We start from the raw sequence: 16,859 nt of genomic DNA, 5'->3' as shown, positions 1-16,859 counted from the left end.
TATTTACAGCTTTATGTTTTCTTTTTCTATTTAGGGAAGGTTTTAGTACCTTGTTCATAGTTAGGTTTCTTTTTTATAAAATTAATAACGATGGTAATAATTAAAAAAAAAAAAAAAAAAAAAAAAAAAACTTCTCATTTTCAGACATAACTGATTCAGTTATTCAAATTTTTGGTGAACTTAATTTAACTATAAAATTCAATAATAATCCGCGTTATTGTACAGATACATTATAAAGCTATAATAACATATGCATATATATATATATGCTTATTTAAATAAAATTAGCGTCTCTTGTTCTTACCGCTTTTCCTATTCTTTTTTTTCTTATTGCTGTTACTGCTTTTAGAAGAGGGACCAGTAGTGATGGTAGTGTCTGGAACAACGGCGCTTTTGGGACCTTTGTTATTTTGTTTCTTTGTTGACTCAATCACATGTTCTTTTATTTCAGTGTTAGTTAATAAAGTGGCACCACCAATAATATTTACCAATTCCTTATGAGCTGTAGTATATCGGATAGGTTTGGTTGTCTTTCTATTATTACTTATTAATGAAGTGGAAGATTTTTTTTGCTTTTTTTTATTCTTACCTTTCAAGTTGCTATAGAGAAAATCTTTCTTTTTTAAAACTTTATTATTGTTAACATTCATAGTGACCCCCTTAGGACCCAATGCACTTAACACCCTTGAAACCTCTTTGACCTTGTTTGTAGTATAATCATGAAATAAACCTAGCTCTGGATTCTTAGTTTGAAATGTCACTGATGTATTAAATTTAATATTGACAGTATTCTTATCACTTGTTTCGCCTTTATTTTCTTTGCTTTTCTTATGATGGTTTACTATATTATATTTGATTGTTAATAAAGTTTGTGATGGATTTGCTTCCAGTAAATTAGAGGTACTTTTGATATAAGTATCAACTGGTTTAACCGGATAATTTGTTGGAGGGGGTTGCATTTTTTCTGTTTTCAGTTTCAAACTTTGTATATATGATTTTGATATTTCCTGTATATTATTTTTTTTTTTTTTTTTTTTAGTTTTGTTTTTGCAAATTATGTAATGTTGAATAAAGCAAACTAAAAGTACAAAGATCTAAAAATAAATAAAAATGGAAATAAAAAATTGATTACTTTCGTAAAGTGCGCCGGTCGTATTCATCTTTCAGAGAGAAAAAAATTTTTCGAGTATTTTTTTTTTTTTTTTTTTTTTTAAAAAATGCTTTTAGAAAAAAGTTGTAAGTGTCACTTTTCACGAAAAACCTGCGCTCAAAAAATAAAATAAAAAATAATAGTGAAATATGACACATGGATTATACATCACAAAAATAATTAATAATCATTTAAAGTGCCATTTTCAGGTCTATGCTAAATATATATATATATATACATCGAAAGTTAAAAATTATATAAAACTAAGTGGAAATATACACGTGTATAATAGTAATATATATAAGTAAATTGAAAAAAAAAATGGAATTATGAAGTAACAATAAAACAAATGCTAAACTCAGTTAATGAATGAAAAGGCTATCTAAATCTATTCATTTGATTGCCACAGTCCGAACAATAGAATCCCACAGGTGCGGACTCTGATCTAAAATTGGGTTTGAATACTTTAAAGTTTGTGCCACCGCAAACATTGCACTTCAGATGCGGATCCAGTATGTTATTTACACCAGCGGTACCACTAGTACTGATAGTTGTCACTGCAGTGTTTGCGCTAATACCACTACCTATATTTGAAACATTATCGTACAGGTGTCCGTTAGAGCTTCTTAGCAAAGTTGAGGTACTACCATACTGATGCTGCGGTTGCTCAGAATACACAATGGTGCCATTAGCATGCTGGGCTTTGGATCCAGATAACGGCGACGGTGATGTCGACAAAGATGGTAGTGCGTTCGAAATGTTACTGATATGACCAGTAGCATAATCCGAGTCCTGTTGAGAAATGGTTTTTTGGTTGCCAAGAAAAGTTGAAAATAAAGTATTGTTGGCACTACCATTGTTAATAGTAGAGTTACCATGAAAACCGGTGTCAAAGCTAGTCGTATGGTTATCAGAAATGGTGTTATTAAATGAAGCCAATGATTGTAGACTTTTAACAGTGTTGCTTCTATTTATTTTAGAAGATCCAGTGGCTCCTACAGGCCCTGTCAGGTAATAATGTTCCGCATCTTTTTTTAAACTTCCATTACGACCTATATGTATGACATTAGCAAGTAAATCTTCAGCGGAACTATTAGTACCTTTTCTCTTGTTTCTAAATGAATTTTGACGATGGCATATGTTATTTAATGACTTGTTCCTCGACAAACCAACATTCCCTATGTTATTTATAGCATTACCTGATGCACTATTGATAACAGCATTATTTTTCGAGTAAACACTCGGGGCTCTTGCTAAAGAATGGTGGCTATTATAGATTTTCAATTTATACAACAATCTTTCTCTGGTCAAATCAGATATGTCTGTTCTAAACACCCTTATATTCCCCTTACAATCACCACTAACCACAATCATCCCCTCATTAATACTGGAAAATACTCCGCGTAAAACACTTGTAGTCTTACCATCGCTTGCCGTTGAATTTCCTTTGCTCTTATAAGTTTTCGATGAAGCACCATCCTCATCATTTAATAGCATAGTTAATTCATAAATGAAATCATTGGACAACGCTAATACTTTTTGGGCCGCTTTAGGAGCAATTGACACAGCAGTAACTGCGTGGTGATGCGCATGAAAGGCAATATAATCATTATTTTTAAAAACCGGTGTATTTGGATCATAATTTTGTACTCTAAGATTTGACCTATCCATGCTGCTTCTGGCAGTAGCAGGGTCTTTGGTGTAATAGACGTTTTTATTCTTGTTACCATTGTTAGTATTACTATTATTGTGAGCCATTGGGTTGATTTTGTCGAGAAACCTCTTAATATAACTTTTTTTTCTTTGAGGTGGTTGTTGCCCAGGGTCCATTGTGTTTTGTACAAATGCATTGCTATTTCTTTTAAACTGAAAGGAAGATCGTAATTTCAGAGTGTATGAAGACGTGGCAGAAACACCTAGTTCAGAGAGATGAGAATGTCCTGGTTTCAGTCTATTCAATTTGGCTAGCTCAGACGATTTCAATTTCCAAGCATATATCCAATGGTTTTCACTGGGAACAACCACGATAGTTGGAGAATTTAAATCATTCGGAGTGCCCAACCTAACCGTGGCTTTTAATTGTAAAGAGTCGTTTTCAAAGCCTTTCAAGACTTCCAACAATTTCCTTTGCAACAAACTGAAAATTCTAATTCTGGAGTCATTGGAAGTTACTAATAGTTTTAAATCATTTTCCTCTTGGAAACATTGAATCCCTGTAATTTTGGGTCCTGGCTGGATAACTAAGACTGTCTGGTTCGCAGAGCGAGCATTAGCGCCGGCCATTAATTTATCATTGATAATCTCAATTTTCTCACTACTATGTTTAGAATTTGGAATGTGGAAACAAAACAGTAGCGTGAGTCCCCTGGTTAAAAAAACCATAACATATCCATTAAATGTGCCAACGTAAACATACTTGCCATTATTGGGCGAGATTTCAATGGTGGTAATTAAATCCCCAACATCAAATTCATAAACACATTCATCTTCCAATATAGAAAACATTCTTATGTAGTGATCCAAGCATCCACTGACAAAAAACCTATCATCCTTGGGATGGAATTTAATGGAAGTAACAAAATCAGGATGCAAATAACTTTTTAAAAAAGTCTTTTTATCGCAATGCCATAACTTAACGGTCTTGTCCATTGAGCCAGTTAACAAAAAATTATTTTTGGACCAATCCAAGGATAAAATATCATGAGTATGCCCAGTGAATATCCTATGAGGTTGAGGATGGAAAACTGGGGCATATAGGTTTGACTCTTCCTCATCTGGAGAGAGCCCATAGTGGTTATCATCTTCTAAGTTGTTTTTATAAGTAGATTCGCCAAAGATATCATCCACCAAATTTACGTCATTGACATTTAAATTATTGTTGCTGTTATTATTATTACAACTAGTTGTCGAAGATCCCGTTGCATACCCAGCTGACCGGGATGGGCTTGCAGAAGAGTATCCGGAGGAGATTAAAGAGTCTCTTTTGGAACAAGTGTTATTCATTTCCACTCTTTCCAGTGGTGTTGCGATAACTTTCCAAACTCTAATCGTGTTATCTTTTCCAGCAGAAGCGAGAAATTTTCCATCATGGCTAAATTCTAAGCACCAAATGGTATTTTCGGAAATAGAACTAGTTGGATCATCGACAGAAGATGTTTTTCTTTGGTGTATTTGATATTGTTGTTGTTGTTGTTGTTGCTTATCGTGTTTTAGTTCTTGAGCCAATATAAATCTCGATAAAGGTGAATAGATTTTTTTTTTTTTGAAAACTTTTATATGGTTTGGGTTTTCTAAATATTGAATAAACTGATTTCTATCTATCGATTCGAATATACTATTAAAAATACCCTCTCTATTAAAATCGGATAAAATCAGATCATCATTCTGGTTCAGCAATAATGTATTTCCAGCGGAATTTTCAACCCCTGTATTTTGGCTATTACCACCGGGGCCATAATAGTTTTTATTCAAAGCCTTCTTTTCGTCCTCTAGTTTCTTATATATTTCAGAAATGTTTCTTGTATTATTTTTACTGATATATATATTAGAGTTGCCAGTTGCGTCGATTTTTTTAATGTTCCTGGAGGAATTCGTATGTGATCTATCGGTAGGGTCTAAATTTGAAACATGCAATTTCGTACCTGAAGCTGTCTTTTCAAATTTACTAGGAATACGTTCAAAATCCATTGATGGACGCATAGACTCAGAAATATGCTCAAACCGTAAATTTTTGCTATTATCACTTGTAGGCGAAGTGTGCTGTATGGAAGGGCTAGCAGCATTATCCTGGACTCGTGCGCCATTACCAGCTAATGATGGTGATAATACTCTCGAAGTATCTATACTCATGGAAGTGCAATGTTTATTTAATTTATTTAATGACATTTTGAATTGTAAGGGGCACATATCTGCGGAAAATTCTCTTCTATGTATGGCATTGCCATTCGCTTGTGTATCCAAATCAGAAATTGTATTGTCATTATTCCCATCGTTGTTATTTTCGTTATTTTGTTTGTTATTATTGGTTGTAGTAGTGGTGGTGGCGGTGGTCGTTGCAGTAGCGGTGCCGCTAGTATCCATAGGGGACGAAAATGTAAGGTCTGTTAAGGCGGAAGATGAGTTGGTGGGCATTTTTTTCAGTGGATTGATGCTATTCGGTGTACTTAAATTGCTACTCGTGGCATTTGGTCCTCTGGGGGTGTTCCTGGTGCTAATACTATCTTTATTATTTAAATAAGCGGTTTTGGGATTGCTACCGTTGGTACTGTGAGCAGGCGTGGCCAGAACGTCAGGTATATCCGTAAGAAGAATATTTTTTGCAGTAGTAAAGGTGTTCATCCTACTTAAAGTATCCTGCCTAGGTGCAGAGTTTGTAGCACCATTGGACACAGTTACTCTAGCATTGTTTTTTACTGTTGGAGACTTGGTCGAGTCCCCTTGCTGTGTCGGTGTTGATGATTTAGAACTTATTTGATTGGGTTTTGTTTGATATTTTCTCGAATTTGATGCGTTGATTTTAGTATTATCATGATTATGAACGGCGTTGTTTGGTTTATTTTGTGATTTTCCGAAATCATTGGTGTTCTTGGTGGTGTTCTTGGCCGTATTCTTATTAGTGTTATTAGTATTATTATTAGTGTTATTATTTATATTACTTTTAGATCTAGGAAGTGATTTGCTTCTAGTAAATGTAGTAGATCGCCTCATAAGACCACCACTGGTATTATTCCGTTTTTCATTGACACCATCATTCTTTTTATTAGCAGTAGATCGTAAATTTTCTGAAGAGCGAAATAGTTTCAATAGTGCCATTGTTACAAAACAAAACAAAAAAAAAAAAAAAAAAAAAAAAGGAACTGGGAGGGGGGGGGTGTTATGGTACCAAAAGGTTGTTGAATTATCAAATAAAATAATAGGGATAGTTTATAAATGAGTAAATTTGAAACAATTTGGATTTAACTTAGTTACAAAATTACTAGATGGTAAAAAATTGGTTCCTAGGTTAATATAATTGAATCTACTACCTCACTTATTTGTTGTTTGTATGGGTATTTGTGAAGAGATGAGGGAGAGGAGGGAACGGGGAAATGATAAGTTTGACTTATCAGTGTTAATGCAATAAAAATATAAATTCACTAACGATTTAAAGTTTTATCCTTTTTTCTTTCTTTTTTTTTTTTTTTTTTTTTTTTTTATGAAATGTAATAACATATATTAGTAAGTTGTATATATTTAAGTGAAGATTGATTGATGCAATATTAATCGGTAAAGAAACGTTAAAGTGAAATATTAAATCAATTTTTAAAATACGGGAAAGAATTTTTAATTTTTTATTTTTTATTGCAGTTAAAAACGGGAACTTAGTAAACCGAATGCCAACAGCTACGGATCTTTCCGTGGGAAAACAGAAGTGACATTGTTATTAGAAAAAAAAAACAAAAGATTTTTCTATTTTTATTTTGAGGGGGGGGGGAGAGAGAAAGAGGGAGAGAGAGCGAGGGAGAGAAAGGGAGAGACTGAAAGAGAGAGACTGAAAGAGAGAGACTGAAAGAGAGAGAGAAATGTTTCTATTCGTTTTGTCTGTTTATTTTAAGGGCTTAAAATGAAACGCGTAATTTTCCCTAATTTTCTTATATACATTATTATTGCTATTAAAGCTAAAAAATTTATTTATAATGCTGATGTAAATACGACTATTGTATAAAGATGCTTTTGTAGGCAATTATCGGGTACAGAGGAAGGAGAAGGAGGCGTGTGACATTATTTTCAATTGAAAATGAAAAAAACAAAAAAAAAAAAAAAAATTTTTTTAAGTTATATACGCCACCTATTCAACAAATTCAGCCATAAGGAAAAGCAGCTTACTTCATATCACATAAGCTGCGTTGACAGAACCGATTAGGAAAACATCATAGTGTGTTTGTTACCAGCTAGGCATTAAAGCCGAAACGTCGATTTAAGCCAAATCAAAAAAAAAAAAAAAAGACGAGACGACGTTCACAATATGTTAGTAAATGTTCTTGAGTAGTAATTACCACCGATCATTGAAGTAGTTATATTCCATTACTAACCCACATATTATCGTCTTTCGTATATTCTACGTTTTTATTCATTATTTCCGTGGAAAATTGTGTTTCTTCCAGACGATATATATTTTTTTTTTTTTTTATTAAATTTAATACACGGATTCTTAACAGTACATAAAAGCATTGAAGAAAAATAAAAGGAAGAAAGGAAAAAAAAAAAAAAAAAAGCCAGAAATCTTTGAATTTCAATGATAGTAGCTAACCCCAGAGCCGAACGTTTATGGAAATAGAGTATATTATTATTTATTTTTTGTTTTTGTTTTTATCCATTGAGTCAAAAATATTATTTGAAATTAACAGATAAATACTCGAACATGTTTGTAGCAACTTTTTTTTTTACCTTATGCTTCTCTCCTTATTTCTAGTGAACAATGTATTCTTTTTTTTCTATTTCTTTCTTCCTTTCCCTGATACATCTTGTCTTTAAAATGATCTATTTATGTAATCCATTGAACTGTACTACCGAGTACATGGTGTCCACAATACAAAGAGCTTGTTAGTAAGTTAGGTGTTTTTAGATACTACAATTTATAGGGGAAAAAAAAAAAATAAAAAAAAACTTCTTAATTCAAAGTTTTTACCGAAGCCTTCTTCGGATTTGTGAATATTTCTCCAATGCGGAAAACAGTAGAAGGGAAAGTTTATTTATCATCGTTAAAACCATCTGAACGCAACATCCGTGACCTATTATTTCTTTTTTTCATTGCTAAATAATTTATAAACAATTCTCCGGAAAAAAAAAAGAAAAAAAAAAAAAGAAAATAGAAACGCCGTAATGTAAAGTGAAAAGAGAAAAAAGTATTATTATCTATTTATGATAATATTTTTAAAATTCTAGCGGGCCGGTACCGCTTCTTCTATTTAGTTGGCATTTTCCAAGCATGATTTTTTACGGAATTATCAAGTTTAAATAGTGGAATGCAATAATCTGACCTTATATATTGTTATTGTTGGTATATTTTAAAATCATTCTACCCTCGATGTCTTGAAAATGACTAACCAATTTGTCATCACTTTTATAATATATATATATATACTTATTTATATATTGCGATAATATGTTTATTTTGTCATCTGAGTCAACACATTTTCAGAATCGTTTTTTTTTTTTTTTTTTTTTTTTTTTTTTTGAATCCTTAAATGTTTCCCACTGCGCTTTATTTGCACATACTAAAAACTCACGAATTAGGAAAAAAGAAAGTTTTTTTTTTCCACAATGATTTCCAATTGTAAAAAGAAATGTTTAAAGTTATTTAGGAAAAAAAAAAAAAAAAAAAAATTGAATTTTTTTACAATATATAAACAAATATATATTGTAAAAAGAAGAAAATGAAAAGAAAAAAAAAAAAAAGCTTTTATATATATACGTATTTTTATATAACCGTTCGACAGAATATTCACACATTCTGCTAACAATATCTTAGTTGTAATTAAAATAAAACAAAACATAGCGATTCATTGGTTAATCCAAAACAATAAAAAAAAATGAGTGATAAAAACAATAATTCAACACAACTCTCAAAAAACATCAAACAAGACAGCGCAAAACCCGCTTCACAAAAAATTTCCAAGGCAGGTTCTTTTATTGCTGGTGGTTTGGCGGCATGTATTGCAGTTACTTTCACCAACCCAATTGAATTAGTGAAAACTAGAATGCAATTACAAGGTGAATTATCAGCAGTCAATCAAAGAATCTACAAAAATCCATTCCAGGCATTGGGAGTGATTTATAAAAACGAAGGCATTAGAGGTTTGCAAAAGGGTTTGAGTTGTGCGTATATCTATCAAATTGGTCTAAATGGTTGCAGATTAGGTTTTTATGAGCCAGTTAGAACTTTTGTCAATAAAACTTTTTATCCAGGAAGGGATCCTCATAAAGTTCAAAATGTAGGTATTAATGTTTTTTCGGGTGCTTTTAGTGGTATAATGGGTGCTGTTATTGGCTCTCCTTTATATTTAGTAAAAACAAGAATGCAATCTTACTCCACTTCTATCCAAATAGGTGAACAAACACATTATAAAAGTTTTATAGATGGATTGACCTCTATTTATAAAAAAGACGGGTTTCTAGGATTGTTCCGTGGTGTTGATGCAGCCATTTTAAGAACGGGTGCTGGTTCTGCTGTTCAATTACCAATTTACAACACAGCAAAAAGTTTCTTTTTAAAACACGATATTGTACGTGAGGGTACTGCTTTGCATTTATTATCTAGTACTATATCCGGTTTGGGTGTTGGTGTTGTTATGAATCCATGGGATGTCATTTTAACAAGAGTCTATAACCAAAAAGGTGACTTGTATAGTGGACCAATTGATTGTTTGATTAAAACTGTCAGGATTGAAGGTGTAACTGCATTGTATAAAGGTTTTGGTGCCCAATTATTTAGAATCGCTCCACATACCATTTTATGTTTGACCTTCATGGAACAAACAATGAAATTGGTTCTTGGTATTGAAGAAACTTTATTTAAAGCTTAGGATGAAGATGTTTTCTATTTTTCTATTTTTTTTTTTTTGTATTGCATAGTATTATAACTTTTCTCTATAATTGGTTGTATAATATAGGCCTTTGTAAAGTTACTAAAATTGTAGTTATATGAATTTTATAAATAAAAGTTATCTTGTACCTTTAAATCACTTTTCCTTCTTTTTGTTTTGTCGTAAAATATGGAAAAAAAAAAGAAAGAAAGAAAGAGAAAAAAAAAAAAAAAAAAAAAAAAAAAAAGAGGGGGAGGTAAAGGAAACATTTCAACTTCGGCGGCTATTTATATATATATATATATATATATATATATGTTTGTTTGTTCTATCTTAAAAAAAAATCAAAATATAATTACTGTTTTGTTCAAGTTCCTTGATAATATATATATATATATATTTATATTTATATTTATATTTATATTTATAGCAAAATAAAAAAATACTAATCATAAAATTATATTTGCTTTAAACATTAAAATAGTCAGAGAAAAATCTAACTTAACAATAATGGTAAGTGCAAAGAAAAATATTAATTCTAGACCAGTTTCATCTTCCTCGTCCATAAATGTATCTGATTCTTCCGTCCTTATAGAAACATTGGTGTTAGACGATAAGCAGCAACATTTTAAAAATCACGTTTCTTCTTTAAGACTACGTGCATCTGATGCTCCAAGTTCTTCCACAATTTCTGCTGGGGCAAAAGAACAGAAAGCAGAGGGAAATAACCACAAAAATGTATCTTTGGCACCATCTTCCGCTAGTTCAAAGTTAGATGACAAATTTTTGTATACGAAAAGATATGAGCAAGTTAAGATTTCTTTTAGCTGGCATATTTTAAAAACTAAATTCATATATTATGTTTTATCATTAGGTTTGGTTTGTAAGATAATGTATTATGTGCAAAACTTTTTCATTAACATTTTAAAAGTGGGTAAAATTCCCACGCATGTCTCATTTATCATGGATGGTAATAGAAGATATGCCAAAAAGCTAAGGCTACCCATAGCATCTGGTCATAATGCTGGTTCGTTAACTTTGTACGCAATGGTTTATATTTGTAAAAGGATTGGTGTCAAAGCTCTTTCTGTTTACGCCTTTTCAATTGAAAATTTTAATAGAAGCAAAGAAGAGGTGGATACATTAATGGCATTGTTGGTGCAACGGTTGGATGAATTTGTTAAACATACCATTGATGAAAAAGATCAACTTTATGGCTGCTCAATTAAAATAATTGGTGATAGGTCTTATTTTACACAAGACATAAAAAGGAAAATTGAACGTGTGGAAAAATCATCTGCTAAGGATCACTGTGACTTTACACTCTATGTCTGTTGTCCATATACTTCAAGAAATGAAATATATCATTCTTTAAAGAAAAATGTTGAAAAAGTCATTGAACATGAGTTGGAAATTAATGATATCGGGGAAAGTACATTAACTAATAATATGTTTTACCAGCAAGGCGACGATTACTGTGTGAATAAATGTGACTTATTAATTAGGACTAGTGGTCATACAAGACTAAGTGACTATATGGCCTGGCAATCACATGAAAATAGTACCATTGTTTTTTCACCAACTTTGTGGCCGGATTTTACCTTTACAGAAGTGTTTTTTATTATGTTCAAATGGTCATTTTTTGCCACATTACAACAAATTAAAGTCCCATTTACTTTACACAGTAGTCTCTATGGTCATTTTCAATATTTGCTATTTTATTCTAAATCACCACTTAAAAGACAAAATAATGTCTCGTTGGAAAGTCTACCTGCACCACCAAAAAGCCTATCCATTGTGGAAAGAAATTGAGACCATATATTATTATACGATTGTTTAAAATATATACGTATATATTTATTTATTTATTTATTTATTTACTTTTGTCAGAAAAAAATTCATTGCTCTAATCGCTATTATCATACTCATGTTTATTTGTCATTAATCACGTTAGTATTCCTAGTTCCAACGATTATTTTTTTGGTTATCCTTTTTTTTTCCTTTTTAGATCTTTCTACTTTTTTAGCTTCATTAATTTTTCTTAAGTAACTATTATATACAACAATATCGGCAACTAAAACCAAAATACCAAAAAATAGGCAAAGCAATACTTTGTATTCTACAGAAACGTATTTCCCTGCCCAATACCATACCGCCCACACAACAGATATTACAGAAATAATTATATTAAATACAGTAGTTAATTGTTCTTTTATTTGTCTGTTAATCTCAACCAAACTCAATTCTTCATCGTCAATGTCATTATAATTTATCGACTTGTCTGCATAAATACCTTTTTTGAATCTATTTGTAATTGTTCTATTACCGCCACTACTATTATCATTATTGTCACCAATAAATCCACCAGTAACCATATTCTGATATTCTACTTCTTGTTGTCTTGCTCTTAGTGTTTCTAATTGAGCTTTAAATTCTGGACTATAATTACTTCCTGGTTTAGGGGTTTCTTTGAACTTCCATTCTAATGGTTGTTTTGGGGTAAAAATAGCAGACATATCAATACCATTATTCTGTGGGATTAATGGAGTTTCTTTAATATTATTTATTTCAAGAAGCTCGGCAAGAGCTCCACATTTTATGCTTTTTTTTGATAGAATCTTTTGTATATTGGCTGTGGTTAAATAAGTAACTGAGTCTTCTATCTTTTGGTGAATTTTAATCAAAGTATTTCTATTTTGTAGAGTTTTTAGTAAAAGTTTTTCGATATTATCGTTTAGTCTAATTTCAAACATTTTCTTTCTCTTTTTCTGTCTTTCTTTTTTTTTTTTCTTTCTTTCTTTCTTTCTTTCTTTCTGTTATCCAAAAGTTATCTTTAATGGTTCTATTAAGTCGATGTCTTAACTCATACCGATAAATGTATGGTTGCTCCCCTTTACATATTATTTAAAATTTTTTTAAAAATGATAAAAGCACAAGATACTTTTGCACATTAAAATGTTTTAAAAAAATCCAATCCGAAGATTGCTAATTCGGGTTTTCACTTTTTTCCCTTCTTTTTTGTTTTTCTTTTTTTTTTTTTTGTTTTTCTCTTTTTTAGTATCTTTCTATTTTGTTCCTCTTTGCCACCACCTTGCTATCCATTCGAGATTCATTTAATCAAGACTCTTTTTATTCTTTTAAGTAAATTATAGGTGGAAATTACCTCAGATGATAGTAACAAATAAAAAGTATAAAGACATTCATAAAGGATAACGAATATTAGATTACCATAGAAGTAACACAAAAAGGAAAAAAAAAAAAAATAAAAAATAAAAAATAAAAAAAATACATAACAATAAATCTGAAAACAAAAAAAAAAAAAAGGAAAACTTTTAAAGTTTAGTTAAATTTTTGAATAGAGAGAAAGAGTCTATAATTGTCAATTTACTGAACAATCAAATAACGTTTGTTTTTTTTTTTTTTCATTTATTCCTTCTTTGATTTATTTATTATTAAATTTTTTTTTTTTTCCCTAATAACATCGCACTTATAGTTTCAATTTTTAATAGTTTAACTTATTAACCAACAGAAAGGAAAAGCAGTTTAATGAATTAAAATCAATTTTTTCCGACTCAGAAACCAAAAAAAGAAACAGAAAAAATAAATAAAACATAGAAATATAACACAGACGGAAATTTTAGTAGAATATTTGGCCACTATACTTTGTGGTATTGTCATTTTAAACACGCTTTTATTTTTTTTAGGTTCCTTTTTTTTATTCAATTCATTTTTCATACTATTCCTTTTAGTATTTTTATTACCAACTGCATAAAATAACCGAATTTTATTTTGTTGTAATAATAATAATAATAATAATAACATATATATATATATACATTTTTTTTCCTTGTTTGTGATGAGAGAATCCAATCATAGATTTGTTTTAAATAATAGGGCAGCAGTAATTATAAATACCTCGATTTATGATCGTAGAGCATTAGATACCAATAGTGATATCCCATTAATCAATTCCTTAAATTTTTTAACGTACCATGCATCAAACTCAGCAAAGGTTAGAGAAGCCATGGCTTCGGATGGTGCCATTGGAAGGTTAGTTAACATACTAAATGAATGTTATTTGCCATTAAATGAATTTTTGTATTATAATACAAGTGGTAATAAGACTAATGTCGAAATGTTGGAGATAAAAAAGAGATTATCAATATTAACTTGGAAATGGACCTTAGCTTTTCAATGTTTGATTCTAGCTGGGACAAGAGGCAGCGAAAAAGTTAGATTAAAGTTGGTTGAAGCTGGTGTTATTCCTATATTAGCTACGATTTTAGACAATTATTTGATCTTTGAGAAAAATTTTGATAACGAAACGGATAAAACTTTGGATTATTCTTTATTAGATATCCGTATGTTAAATGAAACCTTCATTGGAGACATTAACAATTGGGATAATATGAAGAACTATGCATATATATTGGACGATACATCGTATTTAGAAAGTGATTCTAAGAAACACATATCTGTGGAATATTTGAAGGCTGATTCGTTTTTACTGTCAGATGATTTTTACTCCATGTTTGAAAGGAATTTGAACCAGGAAAAGATTGATTTAACTAAGGATAAAGAGCTTTTCACTGACAATAAAATAACAAATTTTCCAAAGCCTAGAGATATGATATATGGGAAAATTATTCCTAAAGTCGATGATGTTATTTGGTCATTGCAATTATTAGCATTTTTATCCAAATACACGTTAATTAAAAAATCTTTATTGTCAACCACGTTACTCGATAGACTCTCATTTAGAACAATTATCAACAGAAGTAAACAGCTTTCGGTCAGTCCACATATGTTATGTAAGATACCTAGTGATGACGATGAATTTACTCAATATGATGATTTGATTTATAACAAACACCCTGGTGACCTTTTTGAAGAAAAAGACGAGTTTTTGAACACCTTTTTAAGCGGTGATTTCTTTGAAGACTACAATAATGGAGTTAAAGAACAAAACTTGGATGGTCTAAAAGATCATATAAACCCACGCAGACTTCAAAGATTAAAAAATGAATATGAGGTACAGAAAAGATATAAACAGAAGTGGGATCCCAACATCTTAGACAGGCATGTAATAGAAAATAATAATTTATTGAAAAACTATAATTTAAACATTTTTTTATTGGTGGAAAAATATACGTGTCACAGACATAACGATAAAAATATTGTTTATTGGAGTTCAGTTATTATGAGAAACTCTTGCAAAAAAAATGAATTTTCTGGCGTAAGGCAATGTGCCAATTTTAACTGTGGAAGATGGGAACAATATCCAAAACAATTTGCCAAGTGCAGAAGATGCAAGAGAACCAAATATTGCTCTAGGGATTGCCAACTTAAGGCTTGGACATATCATAGGTATTGGTGTCAAGAAGCTGGATGCAGTCATTTATATCACGTCACCAATACCGATGCCACTACTAATGCTAATGCATCTATTGCTACTACAAATTCACCCACCACGCCCGTAGTAAGTGTTAACATACAAAATAATAATACTAATAATGGTGATAATAATACTGACAATGGTGATAATAATAATACTAACAATAATAATAATAATAATAATAATAATAATAATAATAATAATAATGGTGACAGTAGCAATGACAATGAGGAAGAACGTCTTAATAATAGACCTATGGGTAGTGGGGCCATTATGGACGCTAATACTGCAGAAGTTGCAGTCACGCGGCCAAGAGCTAGAACGGGTTTAAATAATAATCAAAACATAAATGCTATTGAGGTTCGCGCATTGATGATAAATAACCAATTGAGGCATGTTAATGTAGAAAATAATGAGCAACAACAACCTCGAAATTTTATTCCTATATCTGCTGCTGCAAGTGCTAATTCCGCTTCTATTTCTTACGATAATGGTAATAGCAATAATAATACTGGCAATAGCAGTCATGACAATGGCAGTGCAGTTTCTACTAGGTCTCAACAAGAAAATACTGAGGGTGAATTTGATGAAGAAGATACCGATTCTGCTGGCTCGTTTAATACACAAGATGTAACTGTGAATGTTACAGACCCTAATATCCAATCAACTGATAATTCTTCTGATAGTGGTAATGTGGTCAGAAGGGGTGAGGGTGCAACATTAATAGGTCCATCTTCGTAGATGTAAAATTGAGATAAAAGTTTAGGGTTTGTTTTTATTGTTATTTATTTTTTATTAAAATATATTTACTTTGATATTGTAATTTTTTTAATTTATTTTATTTATTTGGTACTTAGCGTGTAAGTATATATTATTATCTAAATTTAACTAACTCTGGTTTTATAGGGTTTACCATGATGTCACTTGAATAATTTGGGTTAAAGTACTAAAAATGAGTCAAGTTACTAATGAGGGGGGGGGGAGGGAAGAGGATTATTTAAATTTTTTTTTCTATTTTTCTTTTATAATAATATATATATGTTATTGTATATTTTTAGTCAGTAATGTAGAATTTGTATTTTAAGAAAGTTTTTTCTTTTTCATATATATAGGAAGCTAGACACTGTAAAATAAACAAAAAAAAAAGAAAAAAGGGGACTTTGCCTTAAATTGAAAGATTGTTCTATTTCTAAAACTAAAATCTATTTCTTTAGCAGTTTTCCTACTGCATTCCGACTTTGTACGAAACTGAGCCAAAAGACGTTGATTAGCAAGAAAGGGAAGCAAATTTGATGGCTATTGATTATTAACTGTACCACTGAAATCTAATACTTGTTTATTTATTTATTTTTTTCGCGTCATTTGTTTATAAACATAAACAAGTCGTACTAAGTAAGCATTACGTATTTTTCTAAGCGATTTAGATAATAACAAATAAAAGTATCCATTAAAATTGTATTAACGTTTAAATCGGGAAAGATCTGGCTAAGGCAAGCAAGCAAATAACTATTTCTGAGAAAACTATTTTTTTTTTTATATACTAAATAGTAAAAGCTATCATTTTGTTTCATTTCTTCTTTTCTTTGTTCATTTATGCTTTTACTTTTAGTTTTACTTTTAGTTTTACTTTTTCCCTTTTATTTTTTCTCTTTCCATTTTATTTTCGCCTTGCGCTAATCTTTTGTTCTAGTCTACATTTTATAGTTTCCCCTCCATCCCCTTTGTTAATTACAATCTTTTTAGCTACCTT

The 16,859-nt window shown here is 30.6% G+C and overlaps 6 protein-coding genes across 6 annotated transcripts; 3 read left to right on the top strand and 3 right to left on the bottom strand.

Moving 5' to 3' along the window:
- Positions 1-284: 284 nt before the first annotated feature.
- On the bottom strand, positions 285-959 carry SRP21 (signal recognition particle subunit SRP21; the record flags this gene model as incomplete). The annotated part of the gene is made up of 1 exon (XM_046079179.1): positions 285-959. The coding sequence occupies one exon, from the start codon at positions 957-959 to the stop codon at positions 285-287; it is 675 nt and encodes a 224-aa protein (XP_045933660.1).
- Positions 960-1,528: 569 nt separating this feature from the next.
- LAF1 (Laf1p) lies at positions 1,529-5,962 on the bottom strand (the record flags this gene model as incomplete). Its single annotated transcript, XM_046079180.1, has 1 exon — positions 1,529-5,962. One exon carries the CDS (start codon positions 5,960-5,962, stop codon positions 1,529-1,531), a length of 4,434 nt encoding a protein of 1,477 aa, XP_045933659.1.
- Positions 5,963-8,721: 2,759 nt separating this feature from the next.
- OAC1 (Oac1p) lies at positions 8,722-9,714 on the top strand (the record flags this gene model as incomplete). The annotated part of the gene is made up of 1 exon (XM_046079181.1): positions 8,722-9,714. The coding sequence occupies one exon, from the start codon at positions 8,722-8,724 to the stop codon at positions 9,712-9,714; it is 993 nt and encodes a 330-aa protein (XP_045933658.1).
- A 510-nt stretch (positions 9,715-10,224) lies between these two features.
- On the top strand, positions 10,225-11,526 carry SRT1 (ditrans,polycis-polyprenyl diphosphate synthase; the record flags this gene model as incomplete). Its single annotated transcript, XM_046079182.1, has 1 exon — positions 10,225-11,526. One exon carries the CDS (start codon positions 10,225-10,227, stop codon positions 11,524-11,526), a length of 1,302 nt encoding a protein of 433 aa, XP_045933657.1.
- A 119-nt stretch (positions 11,527-11,645) lies between these two features.
- Positions 11,646-12,467, bottom strand: VPH2 (Vph2p; the record flags this gene model as incomplete). Its single annotated transcript, XM_046079183.1, has 1 exon — positions 11,646-12,467. The coding sequence occupies one exon, from the start codon at positions 12,465-12,467 to the stop codon at positions 11,646-11,648; it is 822 nt and encodes a 273-aa protein (XP_045933656.1).
- A 1,103-nt stretch (positions 12,468-13,570) lies between these two features.
- MUB1 (MYND-type zinc finger protein MUB1) lies at positions 13,571-15,850 on the top strand (the record flags this gene model as incomplete). The annotated part of the gene is made up of 1 exon (XM_046079184.1): positions 13,571-15,850. The coding sequence occupies one exon, from the start codon at positions 13,571-13,573 to the stop codon at positions 15,848-15,850; it is 2,280 nt and encodes a 759-aa protein (XP_045933655.1).
- Positions 15,851-16,859: the final 1,009 nt, after the last annotated feature.

The sequence above is a fragment of the Saccharomycodes ludwigii genome, chromosome V (assembly GCF_020623625.1).
Source record: "Saccharomycodes ludwigii strain NBRC 1722 chromosome V, whole genome shotgun sequence".
Taxonomy (NCBI): Eukaryota; Fungi; Ascomycota; class Saccharomycetes; order Saccharomycodales; family Saccharomycodaceae; genus Saccharomycodes; species Saccharomycodes ludwigii.
Note: the sequence above shows the minus strand (reverse complement) of the source record. Positions and strands in the feature narration are given on the sequence as shown.